Source organism: Bos indicus x Bos taurus, chromosome 29 (genome assembly GCF_003369695.1).
Source record: "Bos indicus x Bos taurus breed Angus x Brahman F1 hybrid chromosome 29, Bos_hybrid_MaternalHap_v2.0, whole genome shotgun sequence".
Classification (NCBI taxonomy): domain Eukaryota; kingdom Metazoa; phylum Chordata; class Mammalia; order Artiodactyla; family Bovidae; genus Bos; species Bos indicus x Bos taurus.
The window spans coordinates 16,383,638-16,402,018 of NC_040104.1; the positions used below are offsets into that span (position 1 = coordinate 16,383,638).

General features: G+C 48.1%; 1 protein-coding gene across 8 annotated transcripts in view; it reads left to right on the top strand.

Annotated features, from left to right (window-relative positions):
* Positions 1-18,381, top strand: part of NTM (neurotrimin) — a 964,242-nt gene that overhangs the window by 836,690 nt on the left and 109,171 nt on the right. For all 8 annotated transcript variants that reach the window (XM_027531737.1, XM_027531742.1, XM_027531738.1 and 5 more), the window contains one exon: positions 1,388-1,513. In XM_027531737.1, the coding sequence (XP_027387538.1) occupies positions 1,388-1,513 (126 nt within the window). The remainder of the gene's footprint in view (positions 1-1,387; positions 1,514-18,381) is intronic.

Genomic DNA, 18,381 nt, shown 5'->3' on the forward strand with positions numbered 1-18,381 from the left:
TCCTACCTGAAGCTCCATGTGGATTTAAGTCTAAAAATGATGAATTGGTGCTTGCTTTATGCAAGGTGCCGTATTGGAGACAGCAGAAAATAAAATGATGAGCAAGGCTCTTGTACAGTGTCTTCCAGTATAATCATGTATAGTCAAGGAAAAATATGATGCATGTTATGTAAACCAGCTTATTTTAATACTGTGGAGGAAGCTACATGGTCTCTAGGATGGAGAGGCAGTGCCCTTGGGCATGGCCTGGAAGACCTCCTGGAAGGGATGCTGGCTCAGCCAGGCCTTGAACGATTCCAGTCGGTCTAGACAGTTGGAGAAAGGTGCTAGGGGACCAAAACGAGAAGCAAGGGCTTGAGGCTCAGGAAACAAAGTCCAGTGAATGCTTGTTAATAAGCATTCCTGGTTGGGTGGGGCTTAGAGATGGATGGGAAGTCAGTTTTCAGGAGAAGGATAGAAAATGGCAAAGAACAGCTCTCTGCAGACACCTCCATTTCTGGAGGAGAAAATCCAGCATAACCAGGAGTGAGTGATGAATAGTTCCAGAAGAGAAAAGACAAGCGCAGAAAGTTCCAACCAGTCTTATTTTTGTGTGAGGGTTGCGTGGGGTCTTAGCCACGTCTGGGAAGTGAGGGTGATGCTCAGCTTGCCTGGGGTCTCCTGCAGGCCAGGTGTCACCGTGTCTTGGGAGATCATGGGTTCTGGAAAGACACTTGGGGTGGCTCAGAGGCGTGCTGACTGAAGGAGGAAAACTCATATGAAGACACCTATGAGAATTGGACAGAGAGGGCACGTAAGCTTGAAGCACTAGTATGTCAGAACCAATGTTGGTAGAATTGAAATGACATGTGTTATTGGCCCGGTTTTGAGGTTGTTGTAAACATGTAGCTAGTTGGGGAAATGATTCCTTTGAACAACCGTTCTAATTCCATCCTATAAATATTTGTTGTATTTTTACTATGAAAATGCATAGTAAAAGTGTTTGTGGCTCAGTTGTGTCCAACTCTTTGCAATCCCATGAACTATGGCCTGCCAGGCTCCTTTTTCCATGGAATTCTTCAGGCAAGAACACTAGAATGGGTTGCCATTCCCTTCTTCAGGGTATCTCCTAACCCAGGGATCGAACCTGTGTCTCCTGCATTGCAGGCAGATTCTTCTGAGCCACCTTCCCAGGCTCTCCGACATTGCCTTTATATAGGAGGAAATAGAAGCTGAAGTCAAGGTGAGATGTTTCTCTCAAGTGTAAGGTGATCCCTCTAGTTCCTCCTCATTGACTATAGCCCCTGTGTTTCTGTCCCTGGGTTATTCTGCCCACTCCCCTTTGAAGACAACAAATAAATATTTCAACAAAATTTTAATTTTCCTTCTACCTGTTTCGTCTCCACAGTATCTCCCAAAATTGTGGAGATTTCTTCAGATATCTCCATTAACGAAGGCAACAACATCAGCCTCACCTGCATAGCAACGGGTAGACCAGAGCCCACGGTTACCTGGAGACACATCTCCCCCAAAGGTAAGAGAAGCGGCTTGGGACATCGTGTCATGCGAGGAAGTGGGAGAATCGTTGGCTGTGGCAGGAGGTTATGGTGCTGGTGGCCTGGTCACAAGGATCCCACATTCTTGGTGGCCTGATAACAATATACCCGTAGCTCCGCAGAGAATATCGGTGTTCTCGATGCAAGACGGGCATAACCTCTAAGATTCCAGAAATCACACTGGAGGATTGATGCAACCCCTGGGAGAGTAATCTACCTTGTTTCTGGGTGAAAGGGTGCTGAGATGTCCTGGGTGACTTTTCCGTTCACATGGATGGTAGAGTGCTCAGTGCGGTGTTGGTGGCATTGTTCAGCTGGTTGTGGTAAGAGAGAGAAAACACAGACACACAGTGATGGGTGAGAGCTTGGAATGGCCACGTCCCTAAAAGGAACACTTCCAGGTCTGTACTGCTTCAACATTGCCAAGCATCTGGTCTCTAGGCCATGAGTCCTCGTGTGGTTTTGTCGTCGTTCTACTCTGATTAATCTCAGATAACAAATATCACTTAATGTGTGACTAAATTGCAAAACTCACTTTGTCTAAATGTCTAGATGTTCTGTAGACCAGACTAAGTGTTGTTTTGGGCTTGCATAGATTGAACCTGAAACTTTAACAATTTAAAGCAAGATGCCATTTATTAAGGACTTCCCCAGTGGCTCAGCAGTGAAGAATCCACCTGTAATGCAGGAAATGCAGGAGACGAGGGTTCGATCCCTGGGTCAGGAAGATCCCCTGGAGGAGGGCATGGCTACCCACTCCAGTATTCTTGCCTGGAGAATCCCATGGACAGAGGAGCCTGGTGGGCTACAGTCCACCGGGTCACAAAGAGTCAGACGTAACTTGAGGGACTGAGTGTGGGCGTCATATATTATAAAGCTAGCTTTTGTGCAAGGTGCATTACATGGTTTCATTTGTTCTTAAATGTCGACTGAGTGCTTGGGGATATAGTGATAAGCCAGAACAGGCAAGTCTCTGCTCTCATGAGCTCACAACCTCATGATACAAATAACCAGTGATATTAATAATAAGTGGCGATAAGGATGGGACAATAGAACAGGATACGCGGACAGAAGGACAAGAGGTTTGGTCAGGAAAGGTGTTTGACATGGTGACATTTGAGCTGAGACCTGAATAAAAATCCTTAAATTTCATTGCTTGTGTCTGACTAGCCTAAAATACACTCATGTAAGTATGTATGTATACATGTGTGTATTTGTGTGTAGGCATGTGTGCATATGTAAGTGCATTGTTGGCTCATGAAGGTTTAAGATGCTAAAGGACAGATACCTCCTATTGTAAAATAGATAAACAGCAAGGGCCTACTGTAAAGCACAGGGAATTATACTTAATATCTTGTAATAACCTATAATGGAAAAGAATCTGAATATATATATATATATATATATATATATATATATATATATATAACTGGATCACTGTGTTGTACATCTGAAACTAATCCACTATTGTACATCAACTATACTTCAATAAAAATGAAGATGCTAAATTCACCGCAGGGGTGGTCATTTGCTTGGTGTTGCAGTCTGAGTCCCCCTAAAGCAGACCCTAAGATGCTGATTGGTGAGCTAGAAGTTTATCGGAGGTGGCGTTGGGCTCAGCCCTGTGAAAGGGCAGGGGGGTCGGGCTGGGGGAGAGGTTGACTGTGGTGCCATGTGTGAGAGCAGGATGCCTGTGGGGTGTTCTGAAGACAGGGTGGGTTGTGCCCTACTGAAGGTACGGGGGTGACCTTTTACGCCAGCACCGTAGTTGGTCAGAGAATTTGGGCTGTGAGCCCAGGCCAGGTATCTCTCTTCCTACTGGAGCTGAGGACTGTCTGGTCCACCCCGGGGCAGTTGTCCTCCATTCCTGAAGAAGGCAGGCATCGCAGGGTCCACTACACCTGGGCTTTGATGCAATCAGTTGAAGAAGACTGCATGGGCCCCAGATAGCAAATCCCCCTCTTGGGGTGACAAGTCGCCCTAAGGATGTTTTCACAGAAGGGGTGAGATTTTCAGTGTGTTTAGCTGAAACACACTGAGAACTCTCTGTAGCCACTGCACTTGAATGCACCACTGTGAGCGAGGGAATCAGAGAGATGCTTGCGTTTCTCCAGTCTCTCAACTGGAACTGACCTTACAGGGGGCATGGCCCACAATCTGGGAGGAGGTTTCACTGGACCTAAGACCGCTAGTGATGAAAAGTGGTCTTGGGGCACATCCCAGGGAAGGGTGTCCAGGTGGACAGACTTTCTGGTTCAAGGTGCGCGGCGTTCATCCCTGAAAATGTCGGGTCCTCAGTGCCGCTGGACACTGGGACGGTCTGTGCCTGTAGACTCCGCAGAGCATTCATCATCTCAGCATCATGGACTTTGCTTCTATCAGGAGGCACCTCGCCCTCCATCCTGCAAGTCCCCCTCTGACTCCTGTTTGATGTCTTTTCTCATCCCTCCTCTGGCCCTGCAGCTCTTTGTCCTTTTCTGGGTTCTTTTTCTTCCTTTCCTTTTCTTTCCTTTCTTCCCCTCTCCTCCGTACGTCTCCTCTTTTTGTCCTGCCCTTTCATGCTTTCTCTTTTTGTTCTCTGCTTTCCTGTCTCTCACAGCCTCCTACACGTTCCCCTTCCGTCTCATTTCATCCCACATTGTCATCTCCTTTTCTCTCTCTTCCCCTCACAACCACTTTTGTCTCCCCACTGCATTGGCACCTTCTCCGTTCTTCCTGTGGAGGTTTACACCGCTGTGCGCTAGCATCCTTCCCCCACCCCGGCCATCCAGCTGCCTCATTTCCCCAGGAGACTTTACCTGAGCCCTGGCCAGAGGCATCCATTTTCCTGGGGTTTTAGCTGCTATGGAAACAGAAGATGGATCAAGATGGAGAGGAGCAGGATAATCAGAATCTACCTGTGGATCAGAGTAATTTAGACGCGCAGCTTTTCCCAGATCCCCGGTCAGGATTAACTACCCAGATTCAAGCTGACGAGAGACATGCCACGTGGTAACTAATCACCTCGGGGTTCACGCAGTGCTGCTTTCTCGGTGACTGATTATTTGGAGATGAGAGCTGTCACTGGGCTATGGCTGAAACCAAACGGAAGCTGGAGACCCTTAGTGGCCAGAGCTTCATCTCACCCCACTAAGTGCCTGCAAAATGCGGCTTATTTTACATACATGTGGACAGAATGGGGTTCCTTAGAAGAAAAGATGCCCTACACCAAAGCGAAGCCTCCAAAGACAGAGCCTCTATCATCCCTCGTGCCATTCTGTGTGGGCAGGTCACGACTCAATCAAGGTCATTTTTTTTAATTTAAATTTATTTATTTTAATTGGAGGTTAATTACTTTATAATATTGTATTGGTTTTGCCATACATCAACATGAATCTGCCACAGCTGTACATGTGTTCCCCATCCTGAACCCCCCTCCCACCTCCCTCCCTGTACCATCCCTCTGGGTTATCCCAGTGCACCAGCCCCAAGCATCCTGTATCCTGCATCAAACCTGGACTGGCAATTCGTTTCTTATATGATATTATACATGTTTCAATGCCATTCTCCCAAGTCATCCCACCCTCTCCCTCTCCCACAGAGTCCAAAAGACTGTTCTATACATCTGTGTCTCCTTTGCTGTCTCGCATACAGGGTTATCATTACCATCTTTCTAAATTCCATATATATGCATTAGTATACTGTATTGGTGTTTTTGTTTCTGGCTTAGTTCACTCTGTGTAATAGGCTCCAGTTTCATCCACCTCATTAGAACTTATTCAAATGTATTCTTTTTAATGGCGGAGTAATACTCCATCGTGTATATGTATCACAGCTTTCTTAACCATTCATCTGCTGATGGACATCTAGGTTGCTTCCATGTCCGGGCTATTATAAACAGTGCTGTGATGAACATTGGGGTACATGTGTCTCTTTCAATTCTGGTTTCCTCAGTGTGTATGCCCAGCAGTGGGATTGCTGGGTCATAAGGCAGTTCTATTTCCAGTTTTTTAAGGAATCTCCACACTGTTCTCCCTAGTGGCTGTATGGCGAAGGTCATTGTTATTATACTCACACCCATGAAAGACCTGGGCCAGGCACTGTGGGCAACCTCAGTGGCTTCACTACGGCTTCTCTCCTGAATGATCTGTTTGTTCTGCACATTTCTGGAAACTCCTAGAATCCTGTATCACAACTCATATGGTGCTCCCTGCAATAAGCTGGCATTGGTTTATAACATTATATAAGTTCCATGCATAAAAGATTATATTTTGACTGCTGTATTCACTACAGTGAGCTCACCACCAAAACGCTAGCTTCCATCCACCTCCATACAGTTGACCCCCTGCTCCCGTTTCACTGCCTGCCCCCACCCCACTCCCCCTTCAGTAACCTTTATTCTGTTCTCTGCATCTGTGTGTTTTGGTTTAGTTTGTATGTGTGTGTATATATATATATGTATATATATATATATATATATATATACATATATATATATTCCCCATAAAAGTGAGATCATATGATTTTTGTCTTTCTCTCTCTCTCACTTATTTCACTTAACATAAGGTCCCAGCTTTCACTGCCTTTTATGTGGAAACAAAATAAAGAAGTGTTAACCACCATTGTATAACAGTGGCTTAAGTATCCAGATATACAGAAGCCGGGAGTGATCTTATAGTGGGCAAGGGGTGGCAGGGTCTTTCTCAGAAGGTGTCTGCTTGGCACGTTACATCAGAAGGCAAAAGTCTTTTCCAGAATAGAGAGAAGGTAAGACTTCTCAGGCCACCTCTTGACATCGCCACGGAATGTGAGAAGTAACATTTCACTTGTTGGTACTGGTTGTATGTCTTATTGGCTCCCTTCATGAACTTAGAGCTCTCAGGAGTTCAAGGAGAAGGTGTACTAGCTTTATAGAGATACCTGCCCTCACTGTACATACCTGTTTGGAAGGGTCCAGATGTTGCCTTGGTCTTTTAAGGACAAAAAGCCCATCTCACTCTCTCCTACAGAAACACCATCTGGAGCTACACAAATGTTGCAGTGGCCCCTTGCTGAATCCCCCCTTAAACCTGCTGCTCCAGGCACTGAAGGACAGCAGTGGTCCCCAAAGTCCCGCAGACACAGCCCCCACTTGTGATTCTGTGTCTTGTCTTCTCTTTGCCTTCTCGAGATGTTCAAGAACTTCTCTTAGCACAGCCCTTGCTATCCAAAAGAATACCTTTAATGCTGTCTCTTCCTCCGAGTCTTCTAAGTAAACATATATCCCATCTCTTCCAGTGTGTCCTAAGAGATGCTTTTTAGGACCTCACAATTCATAGGAAAGTATTCTCAAAGCCCAGTTCTGTGTCTCCAGCTTCCTCTGGGCTGTCAGAACTTTAGAGAGTAAGCTGAGATTTCTGTATTTCTACCTCCCTGGGAGCCCCTCATGAATCCCAGTTGAAGGCTGAGTCCAGCTACTATACCTATGGGGTCTGGACTCCCTGACCATCCTAAAAGAAGCAGTCCTCCTGGGTACACCTACCTCAGCATTTATCCCATCAAATCAATACTGAAAATGACCACGTCACCAAGGCTATTGAGAGGAAGCTTCCAACTTGAGTATTGGCTGGGGCTCAGGAGGGTCCAGCGATCAGTCCACAGAGATGTCCAGATTCTGGCTCATGAGTTGAGACCAGGGCCTGTGTCTCTCTTTTCTAAGATCTTCCGCCTCCTAACTCAATACCCAGCACCCAGAAAGCATCTAAGGAATATGTGTTGATTCCATAAACAGCACTTGTGCTTGCTGGTACCCCCAAGTGCATGACCCCCAAGTGCAGAGTCCATCTGCAGCCTTGAGGGATTCTCCTCCACTTTAATATTGTGGTCCAGAGCTGGTGTGTTTCCTGCTGAGACTCTGCCAGTGAGTCTCCAGGAGATTTTCTCTGGTCTTTTTCTCAGGAGATTTTCTCAAGCCTTTCTCAAAGTCCCTCTGGCGGGGCAGCTGCTGTGGCAGCTGGACGTCTCCTTGAAGGAGTGAGTCCTTTTCGAGTTCTGTTTTGCAAGGGCTGAGATGGCTCCCGAACATCTTTGGAGGTGGATCTTGGGTGGGCTGCCTTCTGCCCTCATCACTGCCTCACTGCAGTCACTCTTGCAATGTCTGTGTTTCTCTGACACATAATTCACCGGGCCCTTCCGGGCCCCTGAGCCTTTTGCACACTTTCTCATCCCAACCTGCCCGTGCCTAAACCCATGACAACTTCCAATGGTTTTGTAAATCAACCCTGGGTATTCCCAGAGAGAATGAATTCAGTAGTCCATGAAAATGTACTGTTCCTCATGGGTTAAAAATAATAAAATTGATACAAAGAAAGAAATCAGTACAACAAAAAAGAAATATTATTTAAAACGTCTCCCCTCCATCCCTCAGTGTATGAAGTGACGTGGAGTAGAGGTGGAATGTTTCTTCTCGGGCACCACAAAGACCCCAGGGTTTGGGGGACAGAGTTAGAGCCAGACTCTCCATCTATTGAGCTGCACATGAAGTCCAGCTCTTCCCACAGTGCAGGGTAGATGCTTCTGCAAGCCTTCCACACCCTCACCTGTGGGGATGGGCAACATGCCTCCGCTGCACATTCCCTTCCGCCTCCTCCCTGAGCTCTTCTGCTGGACTTGAGGACCCAGGGGGCTGTCGGCTGTCCAGGCCCGTTCTTGTTTCTCAGAGCCTTCAAAGGCACCAGCTGGTGAGGACAGGGTGACCCGCGGATGGGAGGGCTTCTCCAATGTTCTGAGCCCTCCCTGACCCGCACCGCCCCCCCCGCCAGGCCCTCCCCTGGCCCTATGCCCACCCATTTCCCATTTGTCAGCACTGACAGGCCTCCCTCCCAGCCGAGCAGGACACGGCACACTAATTGGCACTGGAGGTATCACAGCTTGAGTTCAACCAAAGCTGGCAGGTGCCGCAACTCTGGTGACAGCTCTGCGGAAGGGTGTCAGGAGTGGAGCTCCGGCGTGCCACCGGCTGACGCGGCACCCTGGCACTAATGAGCAGCCTGTCAGCACCCGCGTCAGGGGCCCCGCGTGGCACAGGGATCATTAGGACGGCCAACGAGAAAAGAAGTCTCCAGCAAAGAGGCACCGGGGATGGGAGGGAAGGAGGACAAAGTGGAACTAAAGGCTTCACCTCGCCCACCGATGTTCACCACCCCGAAGGAGGGGGCCAAAAAAAAGATGCAGGAAAGACAAAGATCTTCTTGAAAGGTCTCTATCTACGCCCACCCTGGACAACTCGTGGAACCTTGTTCTGGTGGCTGCCCTGAAATTAGCAGTACAGGCGATACATCTTTCCTGCCATAAGCCGGGTGGGGGTGCAGGGGGCATGGACCTCAATGACTGAATCACCTCTCCAGTCACAGCCAAGGTGTGTGAAGCCAGGGATTAGCCTAAGTTCCCAAGAAACAGGGGCCTGAAGGAGAGGCGGCCTGGGGATCTGTGTTCTTTGGCTCTGTGTCAGGGAGGCTCCCTGGCAAGGGGACTGGCTGAGCTGTGAGGGGCCCACCTATCTTCTGCTGGAAGGTTGGAATCGGGGTGAGGCAGTGAGCAGAAGGCTTCTTCCCTGAGGTGTTGCTTCCCAGAGGTGGGCTGGGGTGATGAGCAGTGTGTCTGCTCTCTCCATCTGCTTCCTGAGGACAGGTGAGAATGGTCCAGCCGGTCCTTTCTTCTGAGACGTGTGCAATGTCTGGCCCTTGTCTGAGGCTCTGACCACCTGCAGTGATTCCTTGTCCTGGCTGGAGTGACCTTCCTGAAATGGGTGACTTTGAAGGCAAGTCCAGCTGGGTTTGCGTTTCCTTCGACAGCTCAGTGCCTGGATCCCGCTGGGGCAGTGAGACGCCTTTCTGAAGATGTGCTTCTTTCTTGGGATTTTGTTCCTGCTTCTTGGCAGAGCACCTGAACTTCTGGGATCTGGTCATAGACTCCAAGGGCCCTCTGGCTCGTGCTGTGGGTCACATTGGGACTTGAGATTCACCTCCCTCTAGGACTCACCCTGCTCCCCTTACACATCTCCCTGCAGCTTCTCGATCGAGTCCTACTCTTTTCTTAAGACCAGACTCAAATGCTACCTGTTTGAGAGCCTCTGGTGACTTTCTTCCAGCAGAGCACCTCCATCCTTCCCCACAAAACCCCACAGCACTCTGCACGGTGGCGATGTTCGCCATTGGCCCAGGGATCTGGAGGGCTCCGTGACCCCACATCCATGGAACCAGGGGAGCAGCGGCAGGCCTCCTGAGGTTGCTTTACCTCCAGTGCCGAGTGCAGCACCTGATGGTGGCAGGTACTGTAGGGGATCAGGGAAGGACCAAGTGTCCGGTAGTGCAGATAGAGGATGTTTCTTCCCTTTTTGAAGTTGAGTCTGGTGCATAATGTAAAACAAAATCAACTTTAGCAAGGAAAGGGTAAGATCCAGGAATGTCATATCTGCATCATCACGTTTCACAAACCAATCAAAGGAGTTTGTATAAGAAATGCCTCTCCCGCCTCCCCTCCCCACCCCGGGAACCGGCTCTCTAGTAGACCCAGGACTGAGCCTCAGACACTTGGTCTGCAGAATAGAGGTAACCAGGCCCTGCCAAGGTGGACGTGGCTTGACAGTCATGCTTCCCAATGCAGGGTGCCCAGCTGACAACATACAGCAGGCGCCTAACCCTGGTGGCTTCCATCGCCCAGGCCAGCCCTTCCTCTTCTCTCCCGCCCAGAAGACAAGAACAAAAAGGAGGAAATTAAAATTCCTTCCTCTGAAAAGGTTAAGTCCTTACAAAAGGACTCAAGTTCGGTCAATTGCCATAAAGGATAGATATTCAAAGGTGCTTCCTCAGCACCTCCCTCACTCCCATGATTTTCTAATTAATGTAGGTGCTTGATTAAAATTCCCAGAGTACCCCAAGTAGCCATCCCAGGAGGGAACACATAATTGCTATTGCAAAAGATATTACAGCGCTCATTGATGGTGGGAGAAAAAAAATAATTGCATCATAATGGAAAGTGGTGGATGTCCTGTCCCGGGGAGCAGGGGTGCATACGGTATTAGGTCCAACCTGTACAGAGAAAGCAGTTCATTATGATGGAGATAAACCAGTGGTCCATCCTCAGGTATGGGGCGGAGCGATCCACAAACTCGTTAAGTAAATGGTTTAAACACAGATCAAGGTGGCAAAGAAGGAAGTGGAGACAGACATTTATAGATCACTCTTTTAACTCTGTAATTTTCTTTAACTGTAACATTATGGCTACATAGATACATTTAGGGTAAAATTTGCCAATGTCAATAAGGGTTTTGTAAGTTTAATATTTATGATCTGGTTTAAAGCAATATTAGAGCCGTGCAGCTTCCTACTTCAAAGAAGAGGGAAATCATAAAAAGACTAGTGGGGAAATTAATGAGTTCAATGTGCCTCAATTGAGAACATATGAAATCAAGCCTCCGTCTAGAAACCGAGGGCAGGAGTGCACACCACAGACGCTGTTTGTGGTTTTACCCAATTATTTTAAAACCCTTGAAAAATGTAGACTGAGACGTCCGCTGAATGCAGGCACTGCTAACAGCATCCTCCCCCACGCTTTCCCGAGTCTTGGGCTATTTATGCGGGTACTTGGTGACTGTTACCATGCAGAACTGTTTTGATGAAACGAAAAAGGAAACAGAGAAGCAGAGAGATTGTATTGTCTTCCCCACAGATGCTAGCCGCCCTGGCTGGGTTATTACAAAGGCCGGTTAAAACAGCAGCCCCTCTAGGCCAGGAGACCCCATCTCTGAGGACCATACCTGACAGGCAGCTCTTTGGGGGGTACAGAAGGGCCTCTGCAGGGCATCGCCTCCCACTACAGCCATGAAACCTCCTCTCCGAGGAATCCCGTAGACCAGATGAGGGCTTCACGAATCCCATAGACCAGATGAGGGCTTCACGAATCCCATAGCCAGGACTCACCAGGAGCTGCCAGGAGAGCTTGGATACAGTTTGCAATCAGATTGTCCTGGCCATGAGGACTTTGCTGTGTTGCTTTGACTTTACAGCTGCTTTTCCATCTTGCATCTTATCTTGACCTGTGATGACTGCTTTTTCCCTAGAGTCTGAATGGAAGGGTCTCTATTATCCAACCACAATAACTAAGACTCCGAGGATATTAAAAAATATGCTATCCACTCTTCTAAACATGCAGCAGAGTCGTATGAACTCTTCTCAACAACAGTGTGAGCAGGTCCTGTGATGAGCTGCTTTACTGATGAGGGGGCCAAGGCTTGGAGCATAGACAAGTGGGCCAGGAAACAGGGCTCCAAGTGGCAGAGCTGAAACCCCACCCACGGCCGCAGTGTCTCCAGAAGGCACGTGCTTAACCACTGTGCTGGACAGCGCCACCCTCCAAGGGTGGTCCCTGGGCCAGCAGCACAGGCGTCACCTGCGTCGTACCCCAGACCTCAGATGGGACGCAGAAATCTGCATTTTGGTAAATCGCCAGGGAATTGTGATGCAAACTTGAGAGCCACCGCTGGGTGCTGTTTGCTGTGTGCCGGGCACTCTGCTTTACATACCTTAATATCACTTAACTCCTACAGACGCCCTTACAAGCAGGCATCATTTCCATTTTGGCGATGAAGAACTAGAGAGCTGATAGGAAAACTGGCCCACAGATATTAAAAAGGTGAAGTTCAACTCCAAACCTTTTGACTTCAGGATTCATATTCTTTTTAAAAAATCTTTTTAATTTGTATAATGTTGTATTGGTTTTCTGCTGTACAGCAACATGAATCAGCCACAATTATACATATATCCCCTCCATCTTGAGCCTCCCTCCCTTCCCCCCATCCCACCCCTCTAGTCATCGCAGACTGTCAGACGAGGCTTCTTGTGTTATACTTCTCACCAGCTATCCACTTTACACACAACAGTGTTTATATATTGATGCTATTTTCTCCATTCATCATATTCTCTGCCTCCTCCACTGTGTCCACAAGTCCGTCGTCTACATCTGCATCTCCATCCTTTCCTGCAAATAGGTTCATCAGGACTGTTTTTCTAGATTCCATATGCATGCGTTAAGATACGATGCTTGTTTTTCTCCAAGATCCATTTTCTTTTCCCTGCGTTGCTTCTGACCCATGGCTTCTCCATCTGTGGGACATGACTACTCTCTTTCAGGCCTCCTTCCTGCCCAGAGTCTGTGGTCCTTGGGTTCCCAGCTTTCCACAATATTCCTACAAGTTTAGTCATACTCTTGTCTAGACCCTGGGCTCCAGGCTGGGCTCCATGCTGGGTCAGCATGCTCCATCCTCCCCAGGCTCTCAGGTACCTTCCAGTGGATCTGTGTACCATCACCTCCGAGAGCAGCAGACGCAGCCCCAGCACGCACGGCGACCACTCAGTTCTCAAAGGAGGCATCATCCTCCCCAGAGCAGCTTGTGTGAGCTTCAGGCTCTCTTCCCTCCCCCGCCCCCCGGACCATGGAGCACGCATAGCAGTGTGGCAGCTGCTCTCTGACTCAATATATTTCTTCCTCATGTTAAATACTATCATTCACTCACACAATGGTATGTCTTCTGCTTTGATTGTTATTATTAGGTTGTTTTACACTTTAACGGCTTTAGATATGAAAAGAAATTGCTGGATGCCAGGCTATGTTTTTCATTATCTGACTCCATTCAGTTTCGCTCCGTGTCCTTGTGGCATTTGGCACACTTCATCTTCCTAGGGGTGTAAAATGCCTTTCCTGCTGGAGCCAGGACAGTCAGAGAGCAATCCGCAGAATACCAATTCCTGTTCTTCCAGATCCAGGGGCCAGCCTCCCTCGGGGCTGGGCTGCACACGCTCTCCAGATGTCCCATGGTTGCCTGGGTGTATGGGGTCAGAACTAGGTAGCCCTTCCTCGCCTAAGAGCATCGTCCTACCCTTTACTCTAACAGAGGTTGATTCTTCTACATTAACCCTCTCCCCCAGCTCCCAAAACAAATCCTTCTTCTCTTCTCTTAGCAAGAGTTAAAAGGAATGACTTTGGTCTTAATCATTACTTTGACAGATTCTGGACTCCTCATGTTTAACGGGTCTGCAGCCCAGGAGGCCTCATGCTCCTTCCTAACTCCCTGCATCACTGCTTTGCCCTTTACGGGATGGTTCACCAGGTCACAATGGTTGATGATATTTGGCCAGACATCTGCGTGATCGAGAAAGACGGATGGCTTCTTCCCTCCATTGATTTATTTCTTCTGTCGCCCATCATTTCCAAAAGGGATTAAAGCAGAGAAGGTGACATGGATTTTTGTGCCCAGAAAATCTTCTAGACAAAACAATCTTGGTTGTTTCTACATTGATTCAACTATTTACTCAATAATTGCTGTTGAGCACCTGCTTCTCTGCAGCTGTCTCAGACCATGCAGATCCATGGCAGGACAAAGCAGATGGAATCCCTGGTCTCACAGAGCTTATATTCTACTGGGAGAGACAGAAAGTAAATCCAAGGATAAGTGAACCTGGGAGTGTATGATATTGTAATTACTGTGAAAAAAATTAACCAAGATAAGAGGCAGAGAGATTGTCAAGCATCAGTTTGGGGTTTGCAGCCTTCCATAGAGTAGATATGGATGGACTTATTAAGAAGATACCCTATAGAGGTTAGGGGAGGAGGTATTTGGGACTTTGCTGGCAGGGCTGGCTCTTGAGTCCCAGGCCCTCCATCATGACACATCCAGGCTGCTCCAGAGTCGTCATGGAGACCACCCGGCTCTGGAAGACTTGCTCAGTACCTGCTCACCTCTCAATGAACTCTGATGCTGAAACCAACAACCCAGCAGTTTCTTGAGAGCTCCCCAGGGAGGTGCCGACCTCAGGGAATAGCTGGATTTTGGTTAATAAAGGCATTCCAGGGGATGCTCAGCCCAGAACCTGCGGTCTGGGCCAGCATTTTGCTTAGGAAGTGGGTGTTCCAGAAGCAGAGCCATCAGACATGGAAGGTGGGGGATGTGAGGGATGAGAGCTGCAGAGCATGGAAGGCGGGGAGGCGGTCCCCTCCGTGCATGACCCCCCCCCCGAAGTGAGGGGTGTGAGGCTGGTGGGGTTCAGCCCCCATGGTCACCAAGGGAAGGCAGGAAAACACATTTCACAGGCTTCAGCTGCAGCCTCAGTCCTTTTTCTTCCTGAGCCTTCAGGTGAGTGGTGACAGTAGGTAGCTGTTGGCAAGACCAAGCCTTCTGATGATCCAGAGTGAGGAGGCTGACCTTCAGGGAGCTACTGAAAGGTCAAGGATCATGAGATGGCATGAGTGGAGAATAAATGTGGAACGTGGAGATATGTAGGGGACCAAATTGCTGGAACTAGCCATGGGTTTGGTGTAGGTATGAAGCTGAGAAAGACCTCCACGTTTCTGATTTGACCTCCTTTACTGCCCATTTCGAGGGATTGGGGATTGTCTTTATGGATGAGATTCTCATGAGTCCTCTCATGTGGCTTTGTTGCTGTTGTTCAGACACTAAGTTGTGTCCAACTCTTTTCAATCCCATGGACTGCAGCACACCATGCTCCTCTGTCCTCCACTGTCTCCCAGAATTTGCTCAGATTTATGTCCATTGAGTCAGTGATACTATCTAACCATCTCGGCCTCTGCTGCTGCCTTCTCTCTGTGCCTTCAATCTTTCCCAACATCAGGCTCGTTTCCAGTGAGTCAGCTCTTCTCATTAGTGGCCAAAGTATTGGAGCTTCAGTTTCAGCAGCAGTCCTTCCAATGAATATTCAGGGTTTGTTTCCTTTAGGATTGACCGGCTTGATCTCCTTGCTGTCCAAGGGACTCTCAAGAGTCTTCTCTAGAACCATACTTCAAAAGCATCAGTTCTTCACTGCTCAGCCTTCTTTATGGTCCAACTGTCAATATCCATACATGACTACTAGAAAAACCATAGCTTTGGCTGTATGGACCTTTGTTGGAAAATGTGACTCATGTGGCTAGGTAGAATATTAGGAACCAGCTGGTGCCTGATTTATTTCTGCCTGTTGATCCACGTGGGTTAGTTCCCTTTTCTCCAAAAGTGATCGTTGCAACCTCAGGCTTATTTATTTATTTATCTTTAGAGAATCAGGATTTATTAGATTGAACAGAAATGAAAAAGTACAACAGAGATACGATAAACAGGCAGAAATGAATCATCTTTTATTCATCAGATATTTTTTGAGTACTGAATACATGACAGTGTGTGGCCGTGAACACAGCATTCAGAGCCCCTGCCCCAGGGGACTGCAGTGTGGGAGTGGGGAATACAGTCAGTAATAAATATGTGAGCTGATGTCAGGGAGACAGTACCGTGGAGAAAAAGGAAACAGAGGAAAGCGAAAAATGATCGTGGTGCTCCTTTGGTTAGAGTGTTGAGAGAAAGCTTGAGCACACACTGATGCTGAAACTTGGCCTCTGTGCACTGATGCGAAATTGAATCTCAGAGACAGAGGTTGGGATGAAGTAGAGAAGAGCTTTATTGCTCTGCCAGGCAAAGGGGGCCACAGGAGGCTAATGCCCTCCAAACTGGGTGTCCCAACCCCGGGTTGAGGGAAGGGATTTGGTGAGGAGTTTGATAGCAGCGCTTCACGAGCAGTCTTGCTGATGAGAATCAGGGTATTTGCAGGACCTGGATTCCTTCAATCCAGAGGTCATCTGGCCTCAGGCAATCTCAAACTGTGCCCTTCTCTTTGGATTGAAGAATGCTTCGTCAAGGAGTTAGCATCTCCCAAGTGTGGGCAGTTTTAGTCCTGCAGAACAACTCAGAGATACAGTTCTGTGTATCCCTGGCGGGGGAACCAGGAGCCTACTCTAAGCTGTGCTATTGTTTCTTGACTGCTCCTCCCTTGTCTCCATATTCCCCTCCCTTCCCAGATTAGTGGGCTCTTTCATGGTGGCTCAGATGATAAAGCATCTGCCTACAATGCGGGAGACCTGGGATCCATCCCTGGGATGGGAAGATCCCCTGGAGAAGGAAATGGCAAACCACTCCAGAACTCTTGCCTAGAAAACCCCATGGACAGAGGAGCCTGGTAGGCTACAGTCCATGAGGTCGCAGAGAGTCGGACACGACTGAGCAACTTCACTTTCACTTTTCCCAGAAAAGCAAGTGTTTGAACCTACCTTTTGGAACTCAAGGAAGATCTGGGGGGCTGAATGAAGCCTATTTCCTGCAAACAAAAAAAGAGGGACACAGAAAGACTTTTGCCCCGTAAGAGCCCCACTGGGTCCTAGTGGGTTTCAAGACCTTGGGAGCTGAGTGCAGTGAAGCAGTGAATAGGTCAGAGAAAGAAGGGGCGCTCCAGGCAGAGGGACCTGCGAGTTCCAAGGCCCTGAGCTGCCAGACCTTTGGTGTCTGTGAGGAACAGCCAGAATAGAGATGTAAGGAAGTGATATGGATGTTGTGAAGAGAGCCAAGAGTCAGGTCATGTACTGCCTCGAAAACCAAGTTAAAAACTTTGGCATTTGTCCCAGCAAGTGTCAAACAGGATCATGAACTGATTGAATAAATGTTGTTAGAGGGTTACATTTACTGTTTGAAAGGAAAGACTGGGGTAAAGGGGCAGGGGTGTAAGTGTGGTAGCTCTGGTACTGGCTAGGATGCTGTTGCTTAAGTCCGTGACAAAGTGATGAAGCTTGGGCTGTGCTGGTGTTGTCAAAGATGGGAAGACTTTATCGAATCTGGGATGTATTCTGCAAGCTCACAAGGTTTGCTGACTTCTTAGATAGGGTTTGTGAGAATGAGTTAGGAATCAAGGGGTATTCTAGGATTTGTGACCTGTACCAGCTGGTGGCTACTTCTATCAATTCCTGCCATCAGGAACTCCACAAGGAGCAGGCGGGCAGAGGAAAAAGGAGCTTGGTACTTTAGGTATGCACATGGAGATGCCAAGTTGATAGCAGGCTCTGCAAGGGGCAGGTGCTGGGAAAATAAATCCAGGCATCATCAGCATGCAGATGGTGTGCAGAGCCACATGTCTGGCCATCACCACCTATTGGGTGAAGGTGGACAGAAGAGAGAAGTGTGCACAGAGCCCCGGGGTATTCCAACATTGTGGTGTTAGAAGAGGAGTATCCAGCAAAGGCAATTGTGAGGAAGTGGATGGAGAGTAGTGGAGGAAATCTGAAAGTTGGGTGCAGACAATGCCTTGTGGAAGAAGGGAGCAATTAGTATTACATGCATTGCTTAGAAGTCAAGGGAGATGAGGACTGAGAAATGGCAGAACGTACTCACACGAGACATTGGTGAGAGAGGTTCTGCCCAAAGATGGTAGATTAAGATTAGTTGGAGGACTTCCCTGGTGGTCCAGTGGTTAAGAATCCGCCTGCCAGCACAGTGGACGTGGGTTCGATCCTTGGTCCAGTAAGAGACCACATACCATGGAACTAAGCCCGTGCGCCACAATTGGAGAAAGCCTCCGTGCAGCAACAAAGACCCAGCACAGCCAATAAATAAATAAAAAAGATTAATTGGAAAGGGAGAGAATGGGTTGAAGAAATGGACAAGACTTTTAGAGAAGTTTTGCAATAAGGTTTTGTAGAATATGGGATTGATGGAAAATGTGAAGTCAAAGCGACTTTTCCCCAAAGTGTGGTCTGCATCCTGGTCACCCTTGGCCACTCCCTAGCTGTACTGCTGGGTAATTGCTAGCCTTCAAGTTCTCAGCCGTTTCTTCTTCAGGTGAAAAAAAGAAATGAGCTATGACTTGTCTCTTTTTGCGGAGCGGCTTATACATTTTGTTTCTTTAGGAGGCTTTCCAGTGCTCTTGGGAAACTGGAGCCAAAGTCACCATGTTGCTAAAGCAACCGACCATCTCTGACCTTGAGAAGCATCGCCTGGAGGGGAGACCGGCTGGGAGGTCTG